Here is a 19,541-nt window from a genome sequence, read left to right as displayed (position 1 = left end):
GGTGGGACAGCATTTCTTTCCCTGTTCTGCACCAATCTGCGTCCCAGCCCTGGCTCTGGCCCAGGTACTTGGTCTGGGCTTCTGTAAAATGGAAGGATGCACCTGGCCAACTGGTTACTACACACCAAGCGTCATTTTAGGCATTCATCTACGTTTATTTACTTAATCCTCATGACAACTCGATAAGCTGTGTGTGGTTTTATCCCCATTTTACAGTTGGGAAACATCCCAAGGCTTTGGGAAGAAAGTGAATATAGAAAAGTTTGACGATGGCCGGTGTGGGAAAAGAATCTAAAAAAAAAATAGAAGAGTGGAGATATATCTGGTTCACTTTGCTGTACGCCTGAAACTAATACATTGTAAATCAACTATATTTCAATAAAAATTAAAAAGAAAAGTTTGACAAGCCAAATAGACCTCACCAGGTAAAGTGAAACTGCAAAATTAGTTCACTTAATTAAGAGAGTTCTGCGATCAAAACTGGGGAGCAGAGATGCCCAAACATAGGGACGGTTTGGAGGGGTCTGGGCAATTCAGAGGAGGGTCTTTACAATGTAGACAGCTGGCAGAAATAGGTTCAGAGGGACTCTCTAGGTACTGCATAGAGTCATTCACGGTAATAGCCTTGATGATCCCAAAGCAGGGCCCAGAAAGGCCTGAGTATGGACACTCTGGGGCAGGGGAGGCAGCAGCTTTTCCTTCCAATAGGTGTTTGACTGAAGGTGACGTTTCTCCTTCCCTAAGCTCAGGGTCACATTGAGGCTGGAGGGGCCGGGGGCAGGTGATGGGGCTGATGGTGGACAGTAGGTGCAGGAGCCGAGGAATCTCTCAGTGTCTCCACCAGGTCTCAGCAGCGCTGTGATTGGAGGCCCTCCCCCCCCACCTCAGAGGCACCAGAGCCGCCCTGAGCCACCACCCCAGTCTCACCCACCTTCTCTTCTCCTTCCCGTTAGGCTGACCTGCTGCTCTCCTTCCCTCTGTCATGCTTCTGCCCAGGGAGAGGATCCTGTAGAGGCAGGATGGAATGAGTCTCGAATCAGCTCTGCACACATTCACTTATTTTATTTTTCTCACTTTCACTTTTGAGGGAGATTTACTCTAGGGCAGTGGCCCCGAACCTCTTTGGCACCAGGGACTGGTTTCATGGAAGAAAATCTTCCCACAGATCAGATGGTGAGGGGGCATGGTTTCGGGATGATTCAAGCACACTACATTTATTATGCACTTCATTTCTATTATCATTACATCAGCTCCACCTCAGGTCATCAGGCTTTAGATCCCAGAGGTTGGGGACCCCTGCTCTACGGCATAGGACATGCGCAGGGCACCCTTGAAATGTGAATTCTGGAGCAGGACACGGGGCTCTATGGGTGTGGTCTGGGAGACGGCCATGCTAGAGCTTGACTGGCTGGGACCGAGGGGATAGTGGGGAAGGAAGGTCACCTGGGTGCTCGGATCCTGCAGAGTGGAACAAGGGGGTGATGGGTGGGGAGGGCTTGAAGCTGGGGTGAGGTTGGGAGGGAGTCAGGGTGAAAGTGGAGTGTGAGTCAGGGCCAGGACATGACTGTGTCCAGCAGAAAGTGAAGCCAGGGTGGGGAGGGAAGAGTATCAAGAGGAGTGGATGAAGACCTTTAGCCCACAACGCCCTGTCATTTACCCACAAGACCAATCAATACTCAGACGCAGATAACCAGATCCTAGAACCCCAGAGTCTGCATCATGCCACCACAGAACCACAGGTGCAGAATCTAGATTAAATCATCACTGCAGAAAGCACAGATAGGGCTGAGGTCCTAGGGAGAATCTAAAAAAGACATTTTCCTACAGTAAATGTCATTTAATTTAATTTCTATGACAAAAATAATATATTCTCATCCTAGAAACTGGAAAATGGGAAAAAAATAGAAATAGAAAATCTCTTCTAATAAACCCCAGTTGCTCAGTCAAATATTTGAGTGTGTTTCTCTTTCATCTTTTTACTATGTCTGTGTTTTAGGTCACATGTTGCGCTTAAATTATATAGACACTTTAACAAGCAAGCAAATGGAATAAGCCATTTTTGAGGGGTGGGACATCAAGAAACATCAGAAATACTCTTTTGGGTGAGGCTGTTATGACAGAGACCCCATGGCACAAGTTACTTAGTAGGATGTCCATATTCTTTTCAAACTAGTGAAAGAAGCAGATATAACAGACCTTTGGAACTGTACACACAGTTTTGATATTGTAAGATTTGTTTTCATTCTTTTATCCAGGCTGAGTATCTACCTCCAGTGTCTTGTGCTAAAGCCAGGTTTTCATCTTTGTCTATACCTCAGTGACCAAAATAGTTCTCTTCAGATCATTTTTATAGTCAGTGAAATGAATATCTCATGGTGAAAACTTCCTAGGAAAAGCAAGTTGCTACCAGTGGTAGACCTACTGTGCAGAAGAAACGGTTATCTCAACCCGGAGGTTTAAGTCACTGATTTGCCTCAAGACTCAGGACCATGGGTTACCTCGAGCTTCAGCTCCAGGTTTTAAAATCAATGGTTCCTCAGCTATGTGATGTAAATCTGGAATTCTAAAATCTAGTTATCTAGGTCTAGTTATTGACTATGTGGCTACTGTGGATAAATAAGCGATATCCCAAAACTGGTGAGTGAGAGGTCTTCTTTCAACATCTTTTCATCTCAGGGCTCCATTACTTAACACAGCAGAAGTTAACCCTTAGTCTCCTAACTTTTGGAGGTCACAATTACGTGTTTTTGTTTTTTTTCTTTACTCAATATGCATAATGAAAAGCTATTGGCATGGCTTCTGAAAAGTTTTCATCAGTCTTAAAAAATTCCCTCATTTATCTATTCAACAAATATTTATGAAGTGCTTCCTATGGCCCAGACATTGTTCTAGGCTAGAGACATAGTGATGAATAAAACACATAAAAGTCCCTGCCACGGGGGGAAGTAAACTGCACTTACTATACATTAGAAGGTGATGAGTGCTATGTTGATAAAACGGGAAGCAGCTCAGGAATGTGGAGGGCTGCCATTTTGAAGGTGTGGTCAAGGTAGGCACAGAGGTGTAGAAACCAGGGCAGGTAGGAGAGACACCTGGGGCTGCAGAAGGCTGGAGGGCAAGGCCACAGGCTCAGGCTTCCCTTACTACCAAGAGAAAAGCAGGAAAGTCTGAGATTGCTTCAAAGACTACAATTTCAAAGACTACTACTTTAAAGAGTCTTCTACACTTCAGAATCTTCAGTGCTCCATACTTCCTATAGTCTTCACACTAAACTGGTAGGTTGACATTGTTATTTACTGTTCAGGACATGAGCCTTCAGAGCATTTAAGTGGCCTGAGTGAAGATGCAAAGCTGGGAGGGATAGTGCCTGGACTCCATCCTGTCCTCTGACTCCTTAAGGCCAGTGGAATTGGCTGTTCTGAACTGCCTGTCTGCCTATTTCTTCACTCCATGGATATTTAGTCATGCCTTATCACACTTAAAAGCATCTGCGGTGTAGTGAAAAGCCTGTCTTTGCCAATTACTCACCCTCTTTGAACTCCCTTTTCTCACCTGTAAAATAATAAGATCATATACTTGCCTCACAAGTTCATGGTGAAGATTAAATGAACAAGTAGGTGAACAGCATCCTTCAGGGGTCCCACCAATGTCAGTGTTCTTTCTTCCCCAAGAGACTGGGCTGACTTATGGGCTATATCACTGACTCAATGGACATGAGTTTGAGTAAACTGCAGGAGTTGGTGATGGACAGGGAGGCATGGCATGCAGCAGTCCATGGGATTGCAAAGAGTTGGACATGACTGAGCAACTGAACTGAACTGAACTGAGTGTGGTCTTCACCAGTAAAAGCCTTGGTCTGGGAGCCCAGAATATGTGTTCCAGTTCTGGCTCAACCTCTTATCTGCTGAGTGTCCTTGGGGAGATTGCTTAACCTCTCTTAACCTTGTTTCCCCATCTATAAAAAGGAGAGGATAATAAATTCTCAATCTCAAAAAGTTGCTGTGAAAAGTAAATGGGTTAATACATGTCCTCCTTCATAAGACCTGCCTGTCTCTCAGTAAGTGTTCCAGAAAGGCTGGCCATTGCCGTGGCCAAGTCACCATTGTGTGCAAGTTATCACTTCTCCAAGAAACTCGAGTTTCTTTGCTGTAAAACAGGGACATCGACAGTTTCTGAGATGCCTGTGGGGAGCTGGGAGATCAATTACCTTAGAAGACAACCCGGAAAGAATGGCTATGAGGCAACTGGCAGAGTGCCTGGCCCCAAGAAGGGCCCCGATAAATGATAGCCATGGATTTCCCTTGTGCTTCAGTGGTAAAGAACCCTCCTGCCAATGTAGGAAACACAGGAGACATGGGTTCGATACCTGGGTCAGGACGATCCCCTGGAAGAGGGCATGGTAACCTACTCCAGCATTCTTGCCTGGAGAATCCCAAGGACAGAGGAACCTGGCCAGCTACAGTCCATGGGGTCGCAAAGAATTGGACACAATTGAGTGACTGAGTACATACATATACACACATGATCAGTATTGCTTCCAAGAAAGTCGGAGAATGACTCCAGCCAGTGAAGAGAGGGCCTGATGGTTCAGCCCTCCTCTCTCCCCCCAACCTTGAATCCCATCAAGGGACTTGGGCTTCCCTCCCACTCTTGACCCTTTCTTGTCCACCTGTCTTTCTTTCAAGGACTGAGCTCCTCAACCGTCAGCCCTCCTAAGCAGTCAGCAGGTGGGTGGGTGGATTGTGGTTTCCTGTGATTGGGAGTGCGTCCAGGTTCTGGTCGCCACCTTGAGCTAACAGAGCCTGGAAATCTCAGTTATGTAATGACGCTATCTCTCCTCTTCAGTGCTCTCCTGGCCCTTACTCTCCTGGTTAGATATCAGAGACATCTCCTCTGTCTCCATTGGTTGTTCTTCCATGGAGTTAAGGCCCATATCTCTTCACTGATGGGGTTAACACCCTGTCCTTAAACGTACTCGGTCCCTGCCAATCCAGCTGCCTCATTCACACCTCCTAGGACTCCCAAGTAAACCTCTTTTTCTTTCAAAAGGGCCACCTTTATCTGTCTCAGAGGGCTTCAGGTGTGTGAGAACGGGGAGCCAGTGGGGAACCATAAGGGTTGAGTCCTCTCTTCTGCTTCCTGGGATCCAGATCCACCTTCATCACCATAATGAAAGTTTCCCAGCCCCCTCTTCTACCCACCCTCTGTCCCTCTCTTTATATTCTCGTGAGTCACCGGTGTCTACTTACTGTGGGAGGTTTTGCTAGAAGTCTTTCTTAGTCTCACACACAGTTACATCTGGAATAGAGCTGGACTACTATGGGAAAATGGAGATTAGGACACTTATTCCCTTTCCGCTCAGCTCTGCCGTGGAAAGACAACTCTATTCCATAAGTATATAAACTCTAGCGCAACACTGGCGAAGCAAAATACCAGTCAATAATTCCTCTCAAAATCTTACAATGTGATAAACTGGACAGGGGTAGAGGTTGTAAGCTCAGTCACCCAGTTGTGTCCAACTCTACTCAACTCCTGGACTGTAGCCCACCAGGCTTCTCTGTCCATGGAATTTTCCAGGCAAGAATACTGGAGTGGGTTGCCATTTCCCCCTCCAGGGGATCTTCCCGACCCAGGGATTGAACCCGTGTCTCTTGCATTTCCTGCATTGGCAGCTGGGTTCTTTACCACTGTGCCACCTGGGAAGCCCGGGTAGAAGTTGACAGTCACACAAACAACTGGCATGTCACATTGAAGGTAGCAGGAAAGAGGAACTAACAAAGAATTTTTTGAGCACTGAGATGAAGTTGGAGCTTGTTTGCTGAGAAAGATTAGGAAAAAGGCCATAAAGCTAGGAAGATCGAAATTGAGGAGTGAGGAGCAGAGGTGGAGAGGAGAGAGGCGGCATTCCTGCTGAAAGCACAGCCACACACAGAGGTCCAGAGACTGGAGGTGAGAATGGGAATTAGATAGCAGGGTATTCCAAAGAGGCTGGCTGGGGAGACACATCTGGGATAATAAAGGGAGCCCTACAGATGACATAAGAAGGGAAGCAGGGAAGAGCATGGAGGAAGTTTCTTATTTGCCTCTCTCCCTTCACAGGTGCTGCCACACTTCAAGAACCCCGGAAAACTGGCGAACCCTCCACATCTGATCATTTGTTCTCTCTGACTTCAGCCCCTGTTTCCATTACGCCCTCTAACCACATGGCCCTTCATTCAGAACACAGCTCTCCAGACCCCCTGAAATCTACAGAAACCCGTAAGCCAAAGCACCGATGCACTACCACGCACCGCTGCAAGCTGGCACACCACGCTGTAAACAACTCCCAAAGCTCCACAACTCAAGTTGCTCCCCCTGCTTCTGAACAGAACTCCAGCAAACAAGGAATCGAGAATAAATATGCTTCTGAATCTAATGCCACCGCTAAAACAGACAAAGGGTCAGATAGCGAAAGACTTACAACTGCAGTACCCAACAAAAACAATGTCACTTGTCTTAAGAGCACAACAAGCAGATCAACAGTGACAAGCAAACCAGCCAAAGTTGTCACATCAAGTACCACCTCAAACAAGACTACTGAAAAGGCAACACAGAAACCAGGAAAAGGGTTTGACGGCAAGCAGTCAACCACAGGGGGCCATGAGAGGACCACAGGAACCCCAGAAAAGTCCACGGAACATGAAGGAAAGACCACAGGGGACAATGAGAGGGCCACTGGAGCCTCAGAAAAGTCCACAGAACACGAAGGAAAGACCACATCAAACCATGAGAGCACCACTGAAACCTTTGGAGGCCCCACAGGACACGGAGAAAAGATCACATCGGGCCATGAGAACACAGCAGCCACAAAGAACCTAAGACCTCCAGTGAAGGTCACAGGAGACGCATCTGTCAGCACTACATCTCCTTGTACCAGTAACACTGAGGCTTCTCGGCGTGTACCCACTGGTTCTGTTACACCCACCAGGTCGATTGTGTCAGAAGTCCCCAACAACAAGAGTCATCCACAGCAGAACAAAGATGAGTTACAAGGAGGTGTCCATGAGGGAGAAACAGAAGGGAGTGATTCCTTCCCCGCATGGGCCATAGTGGTCGTGATCCTGTTGAGCGTGATTCTCCTTCTGGTGTTCATAGGCCTGATTGTCCTGGTAAGAGAGAGTAATGCCCAGGGGGTGAATCCATGGAACAGGGAGCTGAGATGATGTTATGGATCAGAACTGGAGGGAATGATATTCAAGGAAAAGTGGCATGGTGTGGGAAAAGATAATAGAGGGAGTGTGGTGGTGGAAACAATGGAGAAAAAAAAATAGATGCATGGGACATGAAAAATGGAATTAGGAAGCAAGCAGTGACTGAGAAAAAAAAGCTGTGAAGCAGGGAAAATGTAGGGGCTGGAGACAGAGTCTGGGGGTGAGAATAGGCGACATTCGGATAAAGAAAATAGGACAGAAGAGAAAACTGGAAATGAAGTCTGGAATTCTATACTGAATCTGGGACTGGAATAAGGATTAGGGTTTGAATGGAATCTTGGGAAAGGAGCAAGTCAAAGGTCCAAAGTCAGGGAGAACAGAATTGAGGACCTGAGTTATGGGTGTTGATAAAAGCAAATGGCATGGCAGATGGTACTCACTTCTCTTTTCTCCTCCCAATCACAGGCCTGCTACTTGGCTCGAACACGCCGTGCACTGATCCAGAACACTGAGAATAATGACTCGGAGAATGTTGGGGGCTCCAATTCCTACCCAGTTTACCTGATGGAGCAACAGACTCTTGGCCCATCCCAGACCCCTGGCCTACGATGATCATTCAGAAGTTGCTCACCCCCAGCTTTTCCATGACCTATCCCTTTCCTGGATGAGACCCATATAGCAGGGACCCACAACTGTGAGTCCCACAAGTGAGACCCACAGTTCCTATTTCCTGGACTCCAAGAAGGGCAAAGAACTGAGAGTTAACATGCTAACACTTCAACTGCTGTGCTTATTTAAACCAGTCAAGGCGCAAGGTGATAAGCAAAAAGGATGTGAGGTTGGGGTATAGAAAAGAAAGAATGAACAATACAAGCGAGTGTTCTCTGAAGAAGATGATGATCTGAAAATGAAAAGGTGTTTGATGGATGTATGGGGTGGAGATCAATATAGGACTCTGGGTCCTGGGAGGGGCAGCACAGTTGGGGAGCCTTAGAAAGCAATGCTCCAGACCTGACCGAGTCAGGATTATAGGCAGGGGGAGTCAAAAGACAGAGCCTCTGGGTTTCAGGACCAACCTATGTTATTTCCACCTCTCACTCAGAGTTTGTGTGTGGACAGATTTGTCTCTCAGTTCCCAGGGCCCTTGATTTTTTTTTAATAAAAAAAAAAAAAAGATCTGAGAAGAAAAGAGAATTTCCTTCTCCACCCTCTACATTCTCAGAAAAATTCCAGGAAAGATCACCCCACAGAATGATACCTCCCACCCAGAAGGCTCGTCCCTCTTCCTTCTGAATCCCTTAGTTTTTCTAAATTCTACGGTGGGCATCCTGTTGTTGGTTTGTGGGTGGGCACCCAGGGAGGGATTTTTGTTTGGCCTGCAGTCTCTTCCATAGATCTCCACCCCAGGCCTTCCTTGACAGTGTTCCCCACTCATCATTTATTTTCCTGTCTCTTCCCCTAAAGCCCCAAAGTCTTGGCTTTTTCCTGTAGGAGTCACCCATCTTCTCTACTGCCCCTATCCTCTCTCCTCACACCTTCACCCCAGATTCTGATTTTTCTCCTTACAGACATTTCATCTGTGTTTTTCTCTCCAATTTATTAAAGCTCTTTCATCTATTACTGATTGGGCAGAAGGAGAGTCAGCTGATGACAGATAGCTTCTTTCTATCCATTGGTCTTTCTATAATAAAGTGTAAAATAGTTATAAAGTAAAGCATAATAATTACTGGACTATCAGTTGGTAGAAAATCCTGACATGTTCCTGGCTTTAGTTGTGACCTTGCAGAGAACCTTGAGCAGGAGTGGCTAGAAGTCAGGGATTCTCTGGAGTGTGAGGAAGAGAAGGCTAAATTTCCATTGCTCCTAAAATGGCTCATTCCTGGATTTCGAGAAGAGCCAGTTTGAATTCATGCTTGGCTCATTTGCATGGTGACAAAATGAGGAGAAAATGGGTTAGTAAACAAGTATTTCTAAGTACCTATTATACATTCTGTTGAGGATTTCAAAGAAGTATAAGACACTGCTCTCATCTGAGACACCAAAACAGGAAAGTAGGAATTAAGTAATTCAATAAGAGTTATCACAAGGCAGTACTACACAAAATAAAATAAGACTCCAATGAATTAAGCCCAAATTTATGCACATCTGCCACGTCCGGTACTCATTAAGACAGCAGCCCCGCTTTAAAACCATTCTGTGTCCAGACGTAGGTCCCAACAGAACACCTGCCCATCATTCATGCAGCCTTGAGTCTCACCCTTGCTAGAAGAAGATAAGGGAAGAGTGAAAGAGAAAGGCAAGAGAAAGGCTCTCTAGTTTGCCAAAGGCCTTCCAACCTTGACTCCGTCCAGAATCAAGCAGCAGGGTCGTGGGCAGCTTTTTGGCAACCCCCTTTGTGGGAGGCTGGAAGGCCATCACGGACACCAGTTCTGGTCTGGATTCTCCTGTCACTGGATCATCTGCCCAGGACCCACCTCTGGGCTGGGAGGGCCCTCAGGCCTGAGGAGCTCTCTGCATCTCCTGCTGCAGATGCCTAATGTGGGTTCTGAAAAGCAGGCAAGCCAGGTGCAGAGGGAACCCCAACATACGTGCCTAGAGAGAGCTTGGAGGCAGAGAGGGATGCCTGGTTCCCAGAGAAGGCTGGGGTGCTGTAGGAAAAAAGGAGGAGGCAGCCAGGTTTCCAGCCTCTTGGCTGATGGTGACTGATCACGTGACAGCTGCCAGGACAGGTCACCCGCCCTGGGAGGAAAGCAGATACCTCTAACTCCAGACTCTTAAACCCTGAATTTTCCCAGCCCTGACCCTAATCAAAGAACTCAAACAAAATAAAGCAAAACAGCCAACCCGACCAATGCCTCCCCCTCAAGGCACCAAAATGGAGCACTCGGGGTCAAAGGGCGCCCATTTGGGGGAGTGGAGGAGGTTCTTCATCTCCCCAAAGCAAACAGGGACTCTGGGCCCCAGGGCGTGGCCTTGAATGTTTCCCTTCCCACTTGTCACTCCCAGGATAATGATCACTTGGAAATCTAAGGACAAATCCTTTAACAAGCTCTGGAGCTGGGCTCGGGTTAGGAAAAATTACTTATGGAGTGAGTGGCAAGCCAAGGAATCGGCTCCCGCCTCACAGGCTTATCGCTGCCCGCCCCCCGCCCGGCTCCTGGGGCCCCAGTCCCGGGGGAGAGGAGACCATTGCCCTGGCCGGGGGCGCCCAAGACCCCAAGGGCTGGAGGGGGCTCCGGGTGCGAGAGCAGAGCGGGAGCCTGAGCTGCCGGGGCGCCGGGTGCCCCAGGCGGTGACCGGCCCACAGTCCCTGGAGGCCCCACTTGACCTGCGCCTGCGGAACCGGAAGCCGGCTCACCTTCTGGCGGAGGGCAGCGCCAGAGGGCGACAGTCCCCGGCTGCAGACTCACCACCCTGGCTTCCCCCAGCTGAACGCCCAGTCTGGTGGGCTCCGGCCGATGCCCTCCAACCGCCCCCGGAAGCCCCTCTGACGAGGGAGAAGGCGGGCAGGGGGCTGTTTCAGGCGAGTCCCCTCTCCTGGCCTCAGCCACAGTCTCTTAGAGCCTCACAACCTCCACGTAACATCTGTGCCCACGACACGCTCTACTTGGTTTTTGGCTGTGTGGGAATGCTGTGGGATTTAGTTCCCTGACCAGGCATCGAATCGCAGCCTCTTGTGCTGAAAGGGCTCGAGTCTTAACCACTGGACCACCGGGAAAGTTCTGGCACCCTCTGTTGTCATCTCTGAATCCACCCAGGCCTCCTCCAAAGTCTCTGAGACTACCGGGCCTCAGCAACAACGTCCGTGTCCACCATAGCCTCCACTATCAGGACCACAACATCTGAGGGCACCATGGCCTCCGTCCTCAACCCTGAGACGAGGACAGCTGCTTACACAGCCTCTAACACCACAGCAGTCTCCACTAAAACCTCTCTGCCCTCCACAGCTACCACAGTGCCCATTGAGACCACCACAGCCTCCATGGTGGCATCTGTGCCCATCACGGTCTCCACCAATGAACCCACCACAGGCCTTGAGACCACCCACCATTGCTTCTACCATAGCCTCAGGAACCCCTGTGGAGTCTGTGCCCACCCAGGCCTCTGAAACTACTGTGGCCATCTCAAAATACTGAGTATTGGTATTGGTCCAGGGGATGCGAAGGATACTTCACAAGTCAAATCTTGCTTGTTATTTGTCTTTCCAAATAAAGTGCTGGAACACAGTCACACCTATTTGTTTACATCTAAAACAGTTACTTTGCATAATTGTGACAGAGACTGTGACCAAATAGCCTAAAAATCTACCATCTAGCTCTTTACAGGAAGAGTCTGCTAACCTTGTTCTAGTCCAAGACCAAAACTAGTTTTTTTCATACTCTGGCACTTGCTGTAAAAAAAAACCCATCTCTGCACTTGCCATCAGCACTCATAATGGAACTGATTCTACCCACTTTGTCCGACTCCTTCTCCTATTCCAGTGACTGAGACTATTCTATCAGCGTACCACTTCTCATCTAAAAACAACATTGGTGCGGACACCACCATCTCTAATGCCTCTTCTGTATCAGGTCCTCCCTCCTTGTCTGAGTCCCCCCTCCTCCCGCCCCGGTCCCTGGGGTCACCATCTTCTTCATGTGGGTCAGGTTCTTCCACATCTATTTGAGCACACTCAGCTCGACTTTGTTGATCACCATGACTGTATACAATTATATCACCCCTGCTCCAAGTCACGACCATTGCCTCATCCCTGGGTAAATCTTATTCTGTCATCTCTTCCTCCAGCACTATCCTTATACCCAGTGACTAGATCACAAGAGTATCAGACCCTGTTCCTTTTATCCTAGCACACCCTCTTCTCTGTGGGTGGCCACTTCCGTAATTGAATAGATCTCCCACTTCTCCATCAGCCATGGTCACATTTCCTCAATCTTCTGCCTCCACCATCCTCAGTACCATCCATGCACGTATTCTACCTCCTCTTCTGTAAGACATTCGTCTCTATTCTGGGGACTGTGGCCTCGGGAGAATCACTTTCTACTATCTCTCTTCCCACCACAACACCTCCCCTCAAATCAGCACCACAGTTATGTTAGAGTCAACCCCTCTGCTCTAAGTACACCTGCTTCTCCATTAATTTTCTCCACTACAAGTGCATCATGTAATCTATTTCCCAGGCATTAGGATCCCTGCAACAAAACCCAGATACCCCCATCTCTGTCACCCCAGCTCCTGGAGAGAACTCCACATCTCCTGCTACCAGCAATACCATCCCTGGGATAGCCCTGATGCCCCATATACCTCTGGGCTGGGCACATCCATTATTGGAGCATCGTCCACCATCACAGTGGCAGGGACTAGGACCACCAGGACAGGATGTCCCCATGAGCCAACCACCAGTCCTGGAACCAGCACCATCTCCCTTGAAACAAGCCCTGTCAGCACGGGCACAAACACAGTTAGTGTGATCCACATGCCAAGACATGTGCTTCAACCAAGTGGATATTTGCAGCCCTGAGGCATCACCCTCATTCTCTGGCTGCAGCTGTGGCTGAGTTGGACTAACTCAGGACTGAGTTTTGTCTGGTGAATTACTGTGCATGGAGATGAGAGGGCCCACCCAGAAGATGGATCATGAATGGGAATGGAATAATAGAACTGGGACCAGTAAGACATTAAGAACAAGAGAGCAGTGTGTGGCAAGGCACACAAATGCAAGCCTCATCAACACGGGAGAGCAGCAGGAGCAAACTTGTATTCTCAGTAAGTCAGATTTATTGGCTTGTTGCACCAAAGGAGACTGTACACTAGAGGGACTAAGGAGCTTCTTACCAACTAAGGAAGAGGCACTATAGTGTTGAGGAAAGCATGGAGTTTGGGTGCAAGTTAAATCAAGCAGTTTTAATAAGCTTAGAACAAAGCAGGACTGTGTGGACGAGGATCCACAGCAACTGGAGACTGTGAAGTAGACCCGGTTTCCTTGGAAACTACAAAGTTACAAGAGACCTGGAATGTTATTCAGAAAGTCTCATCTCCCCTGGGGGTAGAAATTCCAGGCTGCTTCTCTCTGGCAGAGTAACTTAGATTCTTCAGATAAGAATGGGCTATTTTCTTCTTACTGATAAAATTTCAGATGGCAAATTTGAGATAGTCTATGATTTCACAGAACTAAATTTTTCATTGACAAAATCATCGAAAGTGAGTAAGTCACTCAAAGAAGGGGGCTGTTTTGATGCTTCACAGGTGCAGTGTGTCCTTGGGAAAAATACTTTCAGTGATATTTGCATCTCATTTGATCTACATTGTTATCCCAGCCTGGTGAACTGTAAGATAGACTTGTTACCTTCTCCATCAGATTTTTACTTTCTCACATGACTTAATACAAAGGCCACAAGAGGGAGCAAAGCAGAAAATAGAAATGATAGATTATATAGCAAGAAGTAGAAAAAAAGAAAACAAAGATGAAGTGGGGGCCCAAGAAAGAGGTAAGTACGTCAGTCTGTGTGGTGTGGATAGAGGCAAGGACAAAGGAAAGCATATCTTTTAAAAAAAAAATAGCTGGAACTAAAACTGAGTATTAATTTTAATTCTGTAATTCCTAAAAGACAAAGCAAGAAGACTACACTGTAATGTATTGCGTCTGCCAAACTAAAGACACAAGAGATTTCCTGAGAAGCAAATTGCATTTCCAGAAAAAAGGCAGTCTCAAAGAAATCAAGAAATTTATCACATGAATCCTGTAATGAGACAGTAGACTCATAATAGAGTCTGTCTTCCACTATGATTTTGTAAAGGATCCAAAGCACATATAAAAAGGGGGCATTTCTTAAATTGATCTTATCTAAAGTCCAGCCCACTCAAGTTCTCCATTTCTCATTTCAGGAGCAATATTTAAAATATTTACCAGCAGAATGGCACAGGCCTTGGTTTTGGTGCAGAGCCTGAGAAGAATCCTACTGTGTCAGGGTTATTTCTTTCATCTGATTGTGGCAAGTCCTGGGGGAAGGTCTTTGATTGGAGGGACTTTGCTCAGGGGGCTGTGTACAGTGGTTATTTATCAACTGATAGAGAAGAATTTTAATATTTTAATAACTGATGTGACCTGACCTTTATGCACAGATCTGGGTGCAAGTCTAGAATGGAGTATGAAGCACTATAAATTCAAAACATCTTCCCTACGACCTGAATCCCAGTAATTTTAAGGTGATGTTTGGCTGTGATTTTCATTTTGGTACTCCCAGGTAGATCCTCAAGTGTGTCTGCCATTCATGTTGAACACACCTATCCAAGAGTGTGACTGTAAATAAAATAACATTTAGCAGTTAAAAAAAAAAAAAAAAAAAGCTGGAACTATGCACTAAAAAAAGGGATCTTTAGAAAGGGATGAACATTTGGCCCCCAACAGATTTTTCAGTCATAGATATCCCCACATGCTAATTCCCAGGATGAGAGTAAGGGGCTCTTTTCTCCTGTTTTATGGTTTACCCAAGTGAAAAGAAATTCACTTTTGTAGGTGCCTCTTGTGTGTGTATATGTTAGTCACTCAGTCATGTCTGACTCTTTGTGACCCCAAGGACTGTAGCCCACCAGGCTCCTCTGTCCAGGGGATTTCCCAGACAAGAATAATGGAGTGGGTTGCCATGCCCTCCTCCAGGGGATCTTCCCGACACAAGCTTCGAACGTGGGTCTACTGCACTGCAAGGCAGATTCTTTACTGTCTGAGCCACCAGAGGGTACCTCTTAGCACACCTCAAATAAGTTGGACACAGTAAGGGAGGATAACAAGAAAATGCCCTTAGCAAGGACAGAGCCCCAGAAATACCCATTCTTGTATAGAGGAGGCTTCTGAGCTTTGAGAGCTGACCTATTTGGAGGCCTAAAGCCCCCTACAGTTCTCTGGGGATTGGACAAGAGTGACAGCTACATGCCAGTGGCAGAAGGCATTTCTGCATTCTATTCTCCATCTTAGTTTTAACCCTCTAATATATCTCTCTTGTTTTATTTTTTAAAAACATATTTATACTTTCTGGGGACTTCTCTGGTGGTCCAGTGATTAAGAATCTACCTTCCAAAAAAAAAAAAAAAAAAAGGATCTACCTTCCAATGCAGGAGATGTGGGTTCGATCCCTGTTCAAGGAACTATGATCCCACATGCCACAGGGCAACTATTATAAGCCCATGAACCACAACTATACAGAAGCCCATACACCTCAACAATACCCAGTGCAGATGAAAATTTAAAGAAATATATATATATATATATATACATATATACACTTTCCTTTTTTGGCAGTATGTACTCCTGAAGTATACTTCAATGTATGTAGGATAAGCCAGAATAAATACACAATAAATAAATGAAAAATCCACACACCAGCCACAAATGACTGGCATAATTTATAATCAACATACTTGCATTTCTTATTTCAGATTCTCTGATCCCGCCCATCGGGGAGAACAAATTGTGACTTACTAGCCATGGACAATCCTCTAATTGTTTAAGGTAAAGATGTAATAATAATAACTAGTACTTTATTAACTGTATACTAGGTGCGAGGTCCTGGTCTAAAGTACAAGAAAGCGCTGTTTCTCCTTAATTCTGCTTACCCACCTTTGGGGCGTGTACTCTTATTATTCCATTTTACAGGCTGGACACTGGAGTCAGAGACTGAAGGTGCTTGTTGAAGATCACAGGGCGAGGTGGTGACAGAACTGGGGCTCTAACCCAAGTCTGCTTCACAGGAGAGTCTGTGCTCTTAGCCTCAGTGTTTAAAGCTGGTTGTTCAACTTTTAGTTCTTAATGGCCTTCCTTTATCTTAAAAAATAATTGAAGTGTAACTTACAAGAAGTGCACAGATCTCAAGTGTACACCTTGATTACTTTAAAAATGTGTACGTACCCGAATAACCACCAACCCATTCAAAATAGTGAACATTCCTAGCATCTGAGTAGTTTCTGGTGTCTACTCCCTGTCAATACCTGCCCGACCAACTAAGTATTATTCTGACTTCTAATTTATGAACTCTCATAAGTTTCTTGTTTTTACCTGCCCTCATCAACATGTGACTTTCTTGGTTGCTAAACACAATGAAAGCCTCCCTATTTCTGGGAGACTCTACTCTTGGCTCTGGATTTGCCAAGGTAGAGAGCAATGATTGTAGCATTCACATAGAGAATATATAAGTGCAGTAATCAGGAAGGCTGCTTTCTCAGAGATGCTGAAAAAAATAAATAATAAGAAGAGAGACACACACAAATAATGGATAAAAAGAGAAAATGTGTGGTTTTTGGCAATCCAAGTTTTAAAGCTCTGAAAGAAAAGGATTTAACTTTAATTATATATATTTTCTGTTTTATAAAAATTTTTAAAATAATTTTATTTATTTATTTTTGGCTGTGCTGAGTCTTTGTTGCTGTGTGGGCTTTGCTCTAGTTGTGGAGATCAGGGGCTACTCTCCAGTTGTGGTGCTCGGGCTTCTCGTTTCGGTGACTTCTCTTGTGAAGCACAGAATCTAGTAGGATGCACGGACTTCAGGAGTTGTGGCGCCTGGGCTTTAGAGCACAGGCTCAATAGTTGTAGGCAGGGGCTTAGACGCTCCGCAGAATATGTGATCTTCTCAGATCAGTGATCGAACCTGTGTCTCTTGCTTTGGCAGGTGGATTCCTTACCACTGAGCCTCCAGGGAAGCCCCTAGAAGGACATTTCTATTTCCCTGATAAAAAACCTCCATGACCACAGAAGTGGCATTGGTCTGGACCTTGACTCAGGATTGGGCTCTGGAGTGTTCCATGGCCTAGAAAATGAACTGGTTCATGGAGGAGCATAGCTTTAGACACAGGGTAGGCCATGGAGAGTGCCATGAATTGGTGAAGGACAGGGAAGCCTGGCATACTGCAGTCCACGAGGTTGCAAAGAGTTGGACACGACTGAGCAACTGAAGAACAATCACAAAGGAGGTGGTTATGGCATGAATCCTGGAGAGAGTCAAAGATATGGAGGGAGCCATGATGAGGGACATAAAGTGGATCACAGACAAGGCCACCAAGGAAAACTAAGAGGAAGGGGGAGTGTGGACATAGACTGGATATGAGGGAGGCTTTGGAAAAGGAAATATCGCAGAAGAAGGGGGTTATAGAAGAGAGGGGAGTGATTATAAAATGGGTTGAGATGGGCTTCCAATGGTCTTCAGAGAACTGGTCATGCAGATGGTCATGAGCAAGGTAAAAAAACAAAAAACAAGAGCCAGAGAAAAGACAGAGGTCACAGAGGCAGAACAGCCAGAAATACAGAGAGTGTTCTGGAGGAGACCTGCAGCCTCATCATATTTGGACATGAACTCAAATTAAGATACTTCCAAAGCTTCACCATAGTTCAGAACCTCTTAAGAAGTCACAGTGACCAACCGTGCAACAATTTCTCTGCTTTCGTAATGCACAAGTAACCACCTGTGCCCTTTTCAATTTGGAATTGTTTTTTATTTCCTTAGGACACAATGTGACTGGCAGGAAGAAGGATAAGATTATTACAGCTTAAAAAAACGTACCAACTCGTATTTCTGGTGGCAAGATGACTTATTTTTCGTTTACCTGTTTGAACATTCTTTCCCCTCCTTTCCCCCTTTGTTACTGAGTGCTTACTATGTGCTTAGCACTGTACTAGGTAACTTTAAAGGCACTATCATTTAACAAGTTTGAAATTGTAATCTCAAAACAATCTTTTGAGAACTTCTATTTTTCTAGTGGACAGGATGCATTAACCACCCCTCTTAATGAAAGCAACAAACATTGCTGGATAAAATATTGAAAAAAATCTTTATAAATGTGTCAGTCACCTGGGTAGAAACTATCAATCAGCTGAGTAGATAGTAAGTAATATTTAGAGCAACAACCAAGAGAATGCGGAGACTCAGAGAGGCTGAGGAAAGCTTTGAACCAATCTTCATATTGAAGGCATTTATCATATTTGTGTTTAAACTTACCTTTTCACAGTTTCTTTGCACATAAGGTACAGAAAACAAAATCCAGGACCTACATAAGGTGTGGAGTCTAATAGGAGACTCTAAAGAAAGCTGAGACCTAAAAGGGTTAAAACCTCAGTGTTGTGGTTAAATAGAATGAAATTGTATTGCCCACTTTGCGTATTGGCGACTGACACAAATGTTTGTCTCTAAACTTGCCACTGAGTAGAAGGAGTTAAAAACCTCCCCTGAAAATGTGTAATTGCATGACATTCTTCATTTGGGTTTGTAGCTTCAAATCATACAAACTGGGTAGACAGAAAGCCACCTTTGACCTTCTCATATCCTCCAGGTCTCCTTTATTTGGGGGGAGATTCTCAGTCCCCACTTTGTCTTTTCCAAATGCTGTATGACAAGTAAGGAGAAAATCACTGCCACGTGCTACAATTAAAATCTCAAAATACACTTAGCATCTATATATCTATGCTTTTCCTTTGTCCTTTATTATTGCTTGCTTATTATGTACAAAACATTGTTGTTGTTTAGTCGCTAAGTCATGTGCAACTCTTTTGCCACCCCATGGACGGTAACCTGCCCAGCTTCTCCGGCTATGGAATTTCCCTGCAAGAATACTGGAGTGGGTTGCCATTTCTCTCTCCAGGGGATCTTCTTGACCCAGGGATCAAACCCACGTCTCCTGCATTGGCAGGCGGATTCTTTACCGCCCGAGCAGTAAAGAGTCACCAGGGAAGCCTCCACCAAACACTGTGCTTTGCCTTTAAATACATCATCATTTATTTCTCAGAACAATCTAGTGAAAACTTAAATGTCTGGCTCTAAAATGGGCTCCCAGCCTTGACTTAAAATACACTGAAAAACTAAAGCTGGTGGACTAAAACTTCTTCTTAGATGTATCAGTGACTCAGCAGAACAATAAGGAATGCTAAAAGGAAAGACTAAAGTTAAAGTAGGAACCCAAGGAGTAAGGGGAATACTCAAGCCAACGTTTGTCCAACCAGTGAACTTAAGCTTCCGGTAGCACAGCCTCAGTCAGACTGACCCAAGTAAGGACTCTCTAGATAGACCTCCACATAAAACTGAAACCTTCAGGGAGAGGTCTCTTCCTCTAAAGAAATGTGAGCAAAATTGTCTGCCTCTAAAATCAATGCAGAGGAAGGAAGGATGGGGAAGTACCTTTTGAGAAATAATTTGTACACAATACTTTACATGGTTTGCAGCCCCAAATCATGCAAACTTGGTAATTCAAAAGAGCTCAAGCCTATGATTTAATTTAAAGGAATCTTCAAGTGGTATTGCCTCCCTATGCTTGGCAAAAGCATGCAAATTTACTGTGGATAGTCAGAACTCATTTCGGGTTTCAAAGGACTTACAC

General features: G+C 45.6%; 1 protein-coding gene across 1 annotated transcript in view; it reads left to right on the top strand.

The window, feature by feature from the left end:
- MUC21 (mucin 21, cell surface associated) overlaps positions 1-19,541 on the top strand; it is a 41,345-nt gene that overhangs the window by 7,543 nt on the left and 14,261 nt on the right. Inside the window, exons 7-8 of the mRNA XM_065912149.1 lie at positions 7,135-7,148; positions 10,318-10,634. Of these exons, the coding sequence (XP_065768221.1) occupies positions 7,135-7,148; positions 10,318-10,634 (331 nt within the window). The remainder of the gene's footprint in view (positions 1-7,134; positions 7,149-10,317; positions 10,635-19,541) is intronic.

The sequence above is a fragment of the Muntiacus reevesi genome, chromosome 20 (assembly GCF_963930625.1).
Source record: "Muntiacus reevesi chromosome 20, mMunRee1.1, whole genome shotgun sequence".
Lineage (NCBI taxonomy): Eukaryota > Metazoa > Chordata > Mammalia > Artiodactyla > Cervidae > Muntiacus > Muntiacus reevesi.
This window is presented reverse-complemented; position numbering and strand designations above follow the sequence as displayed.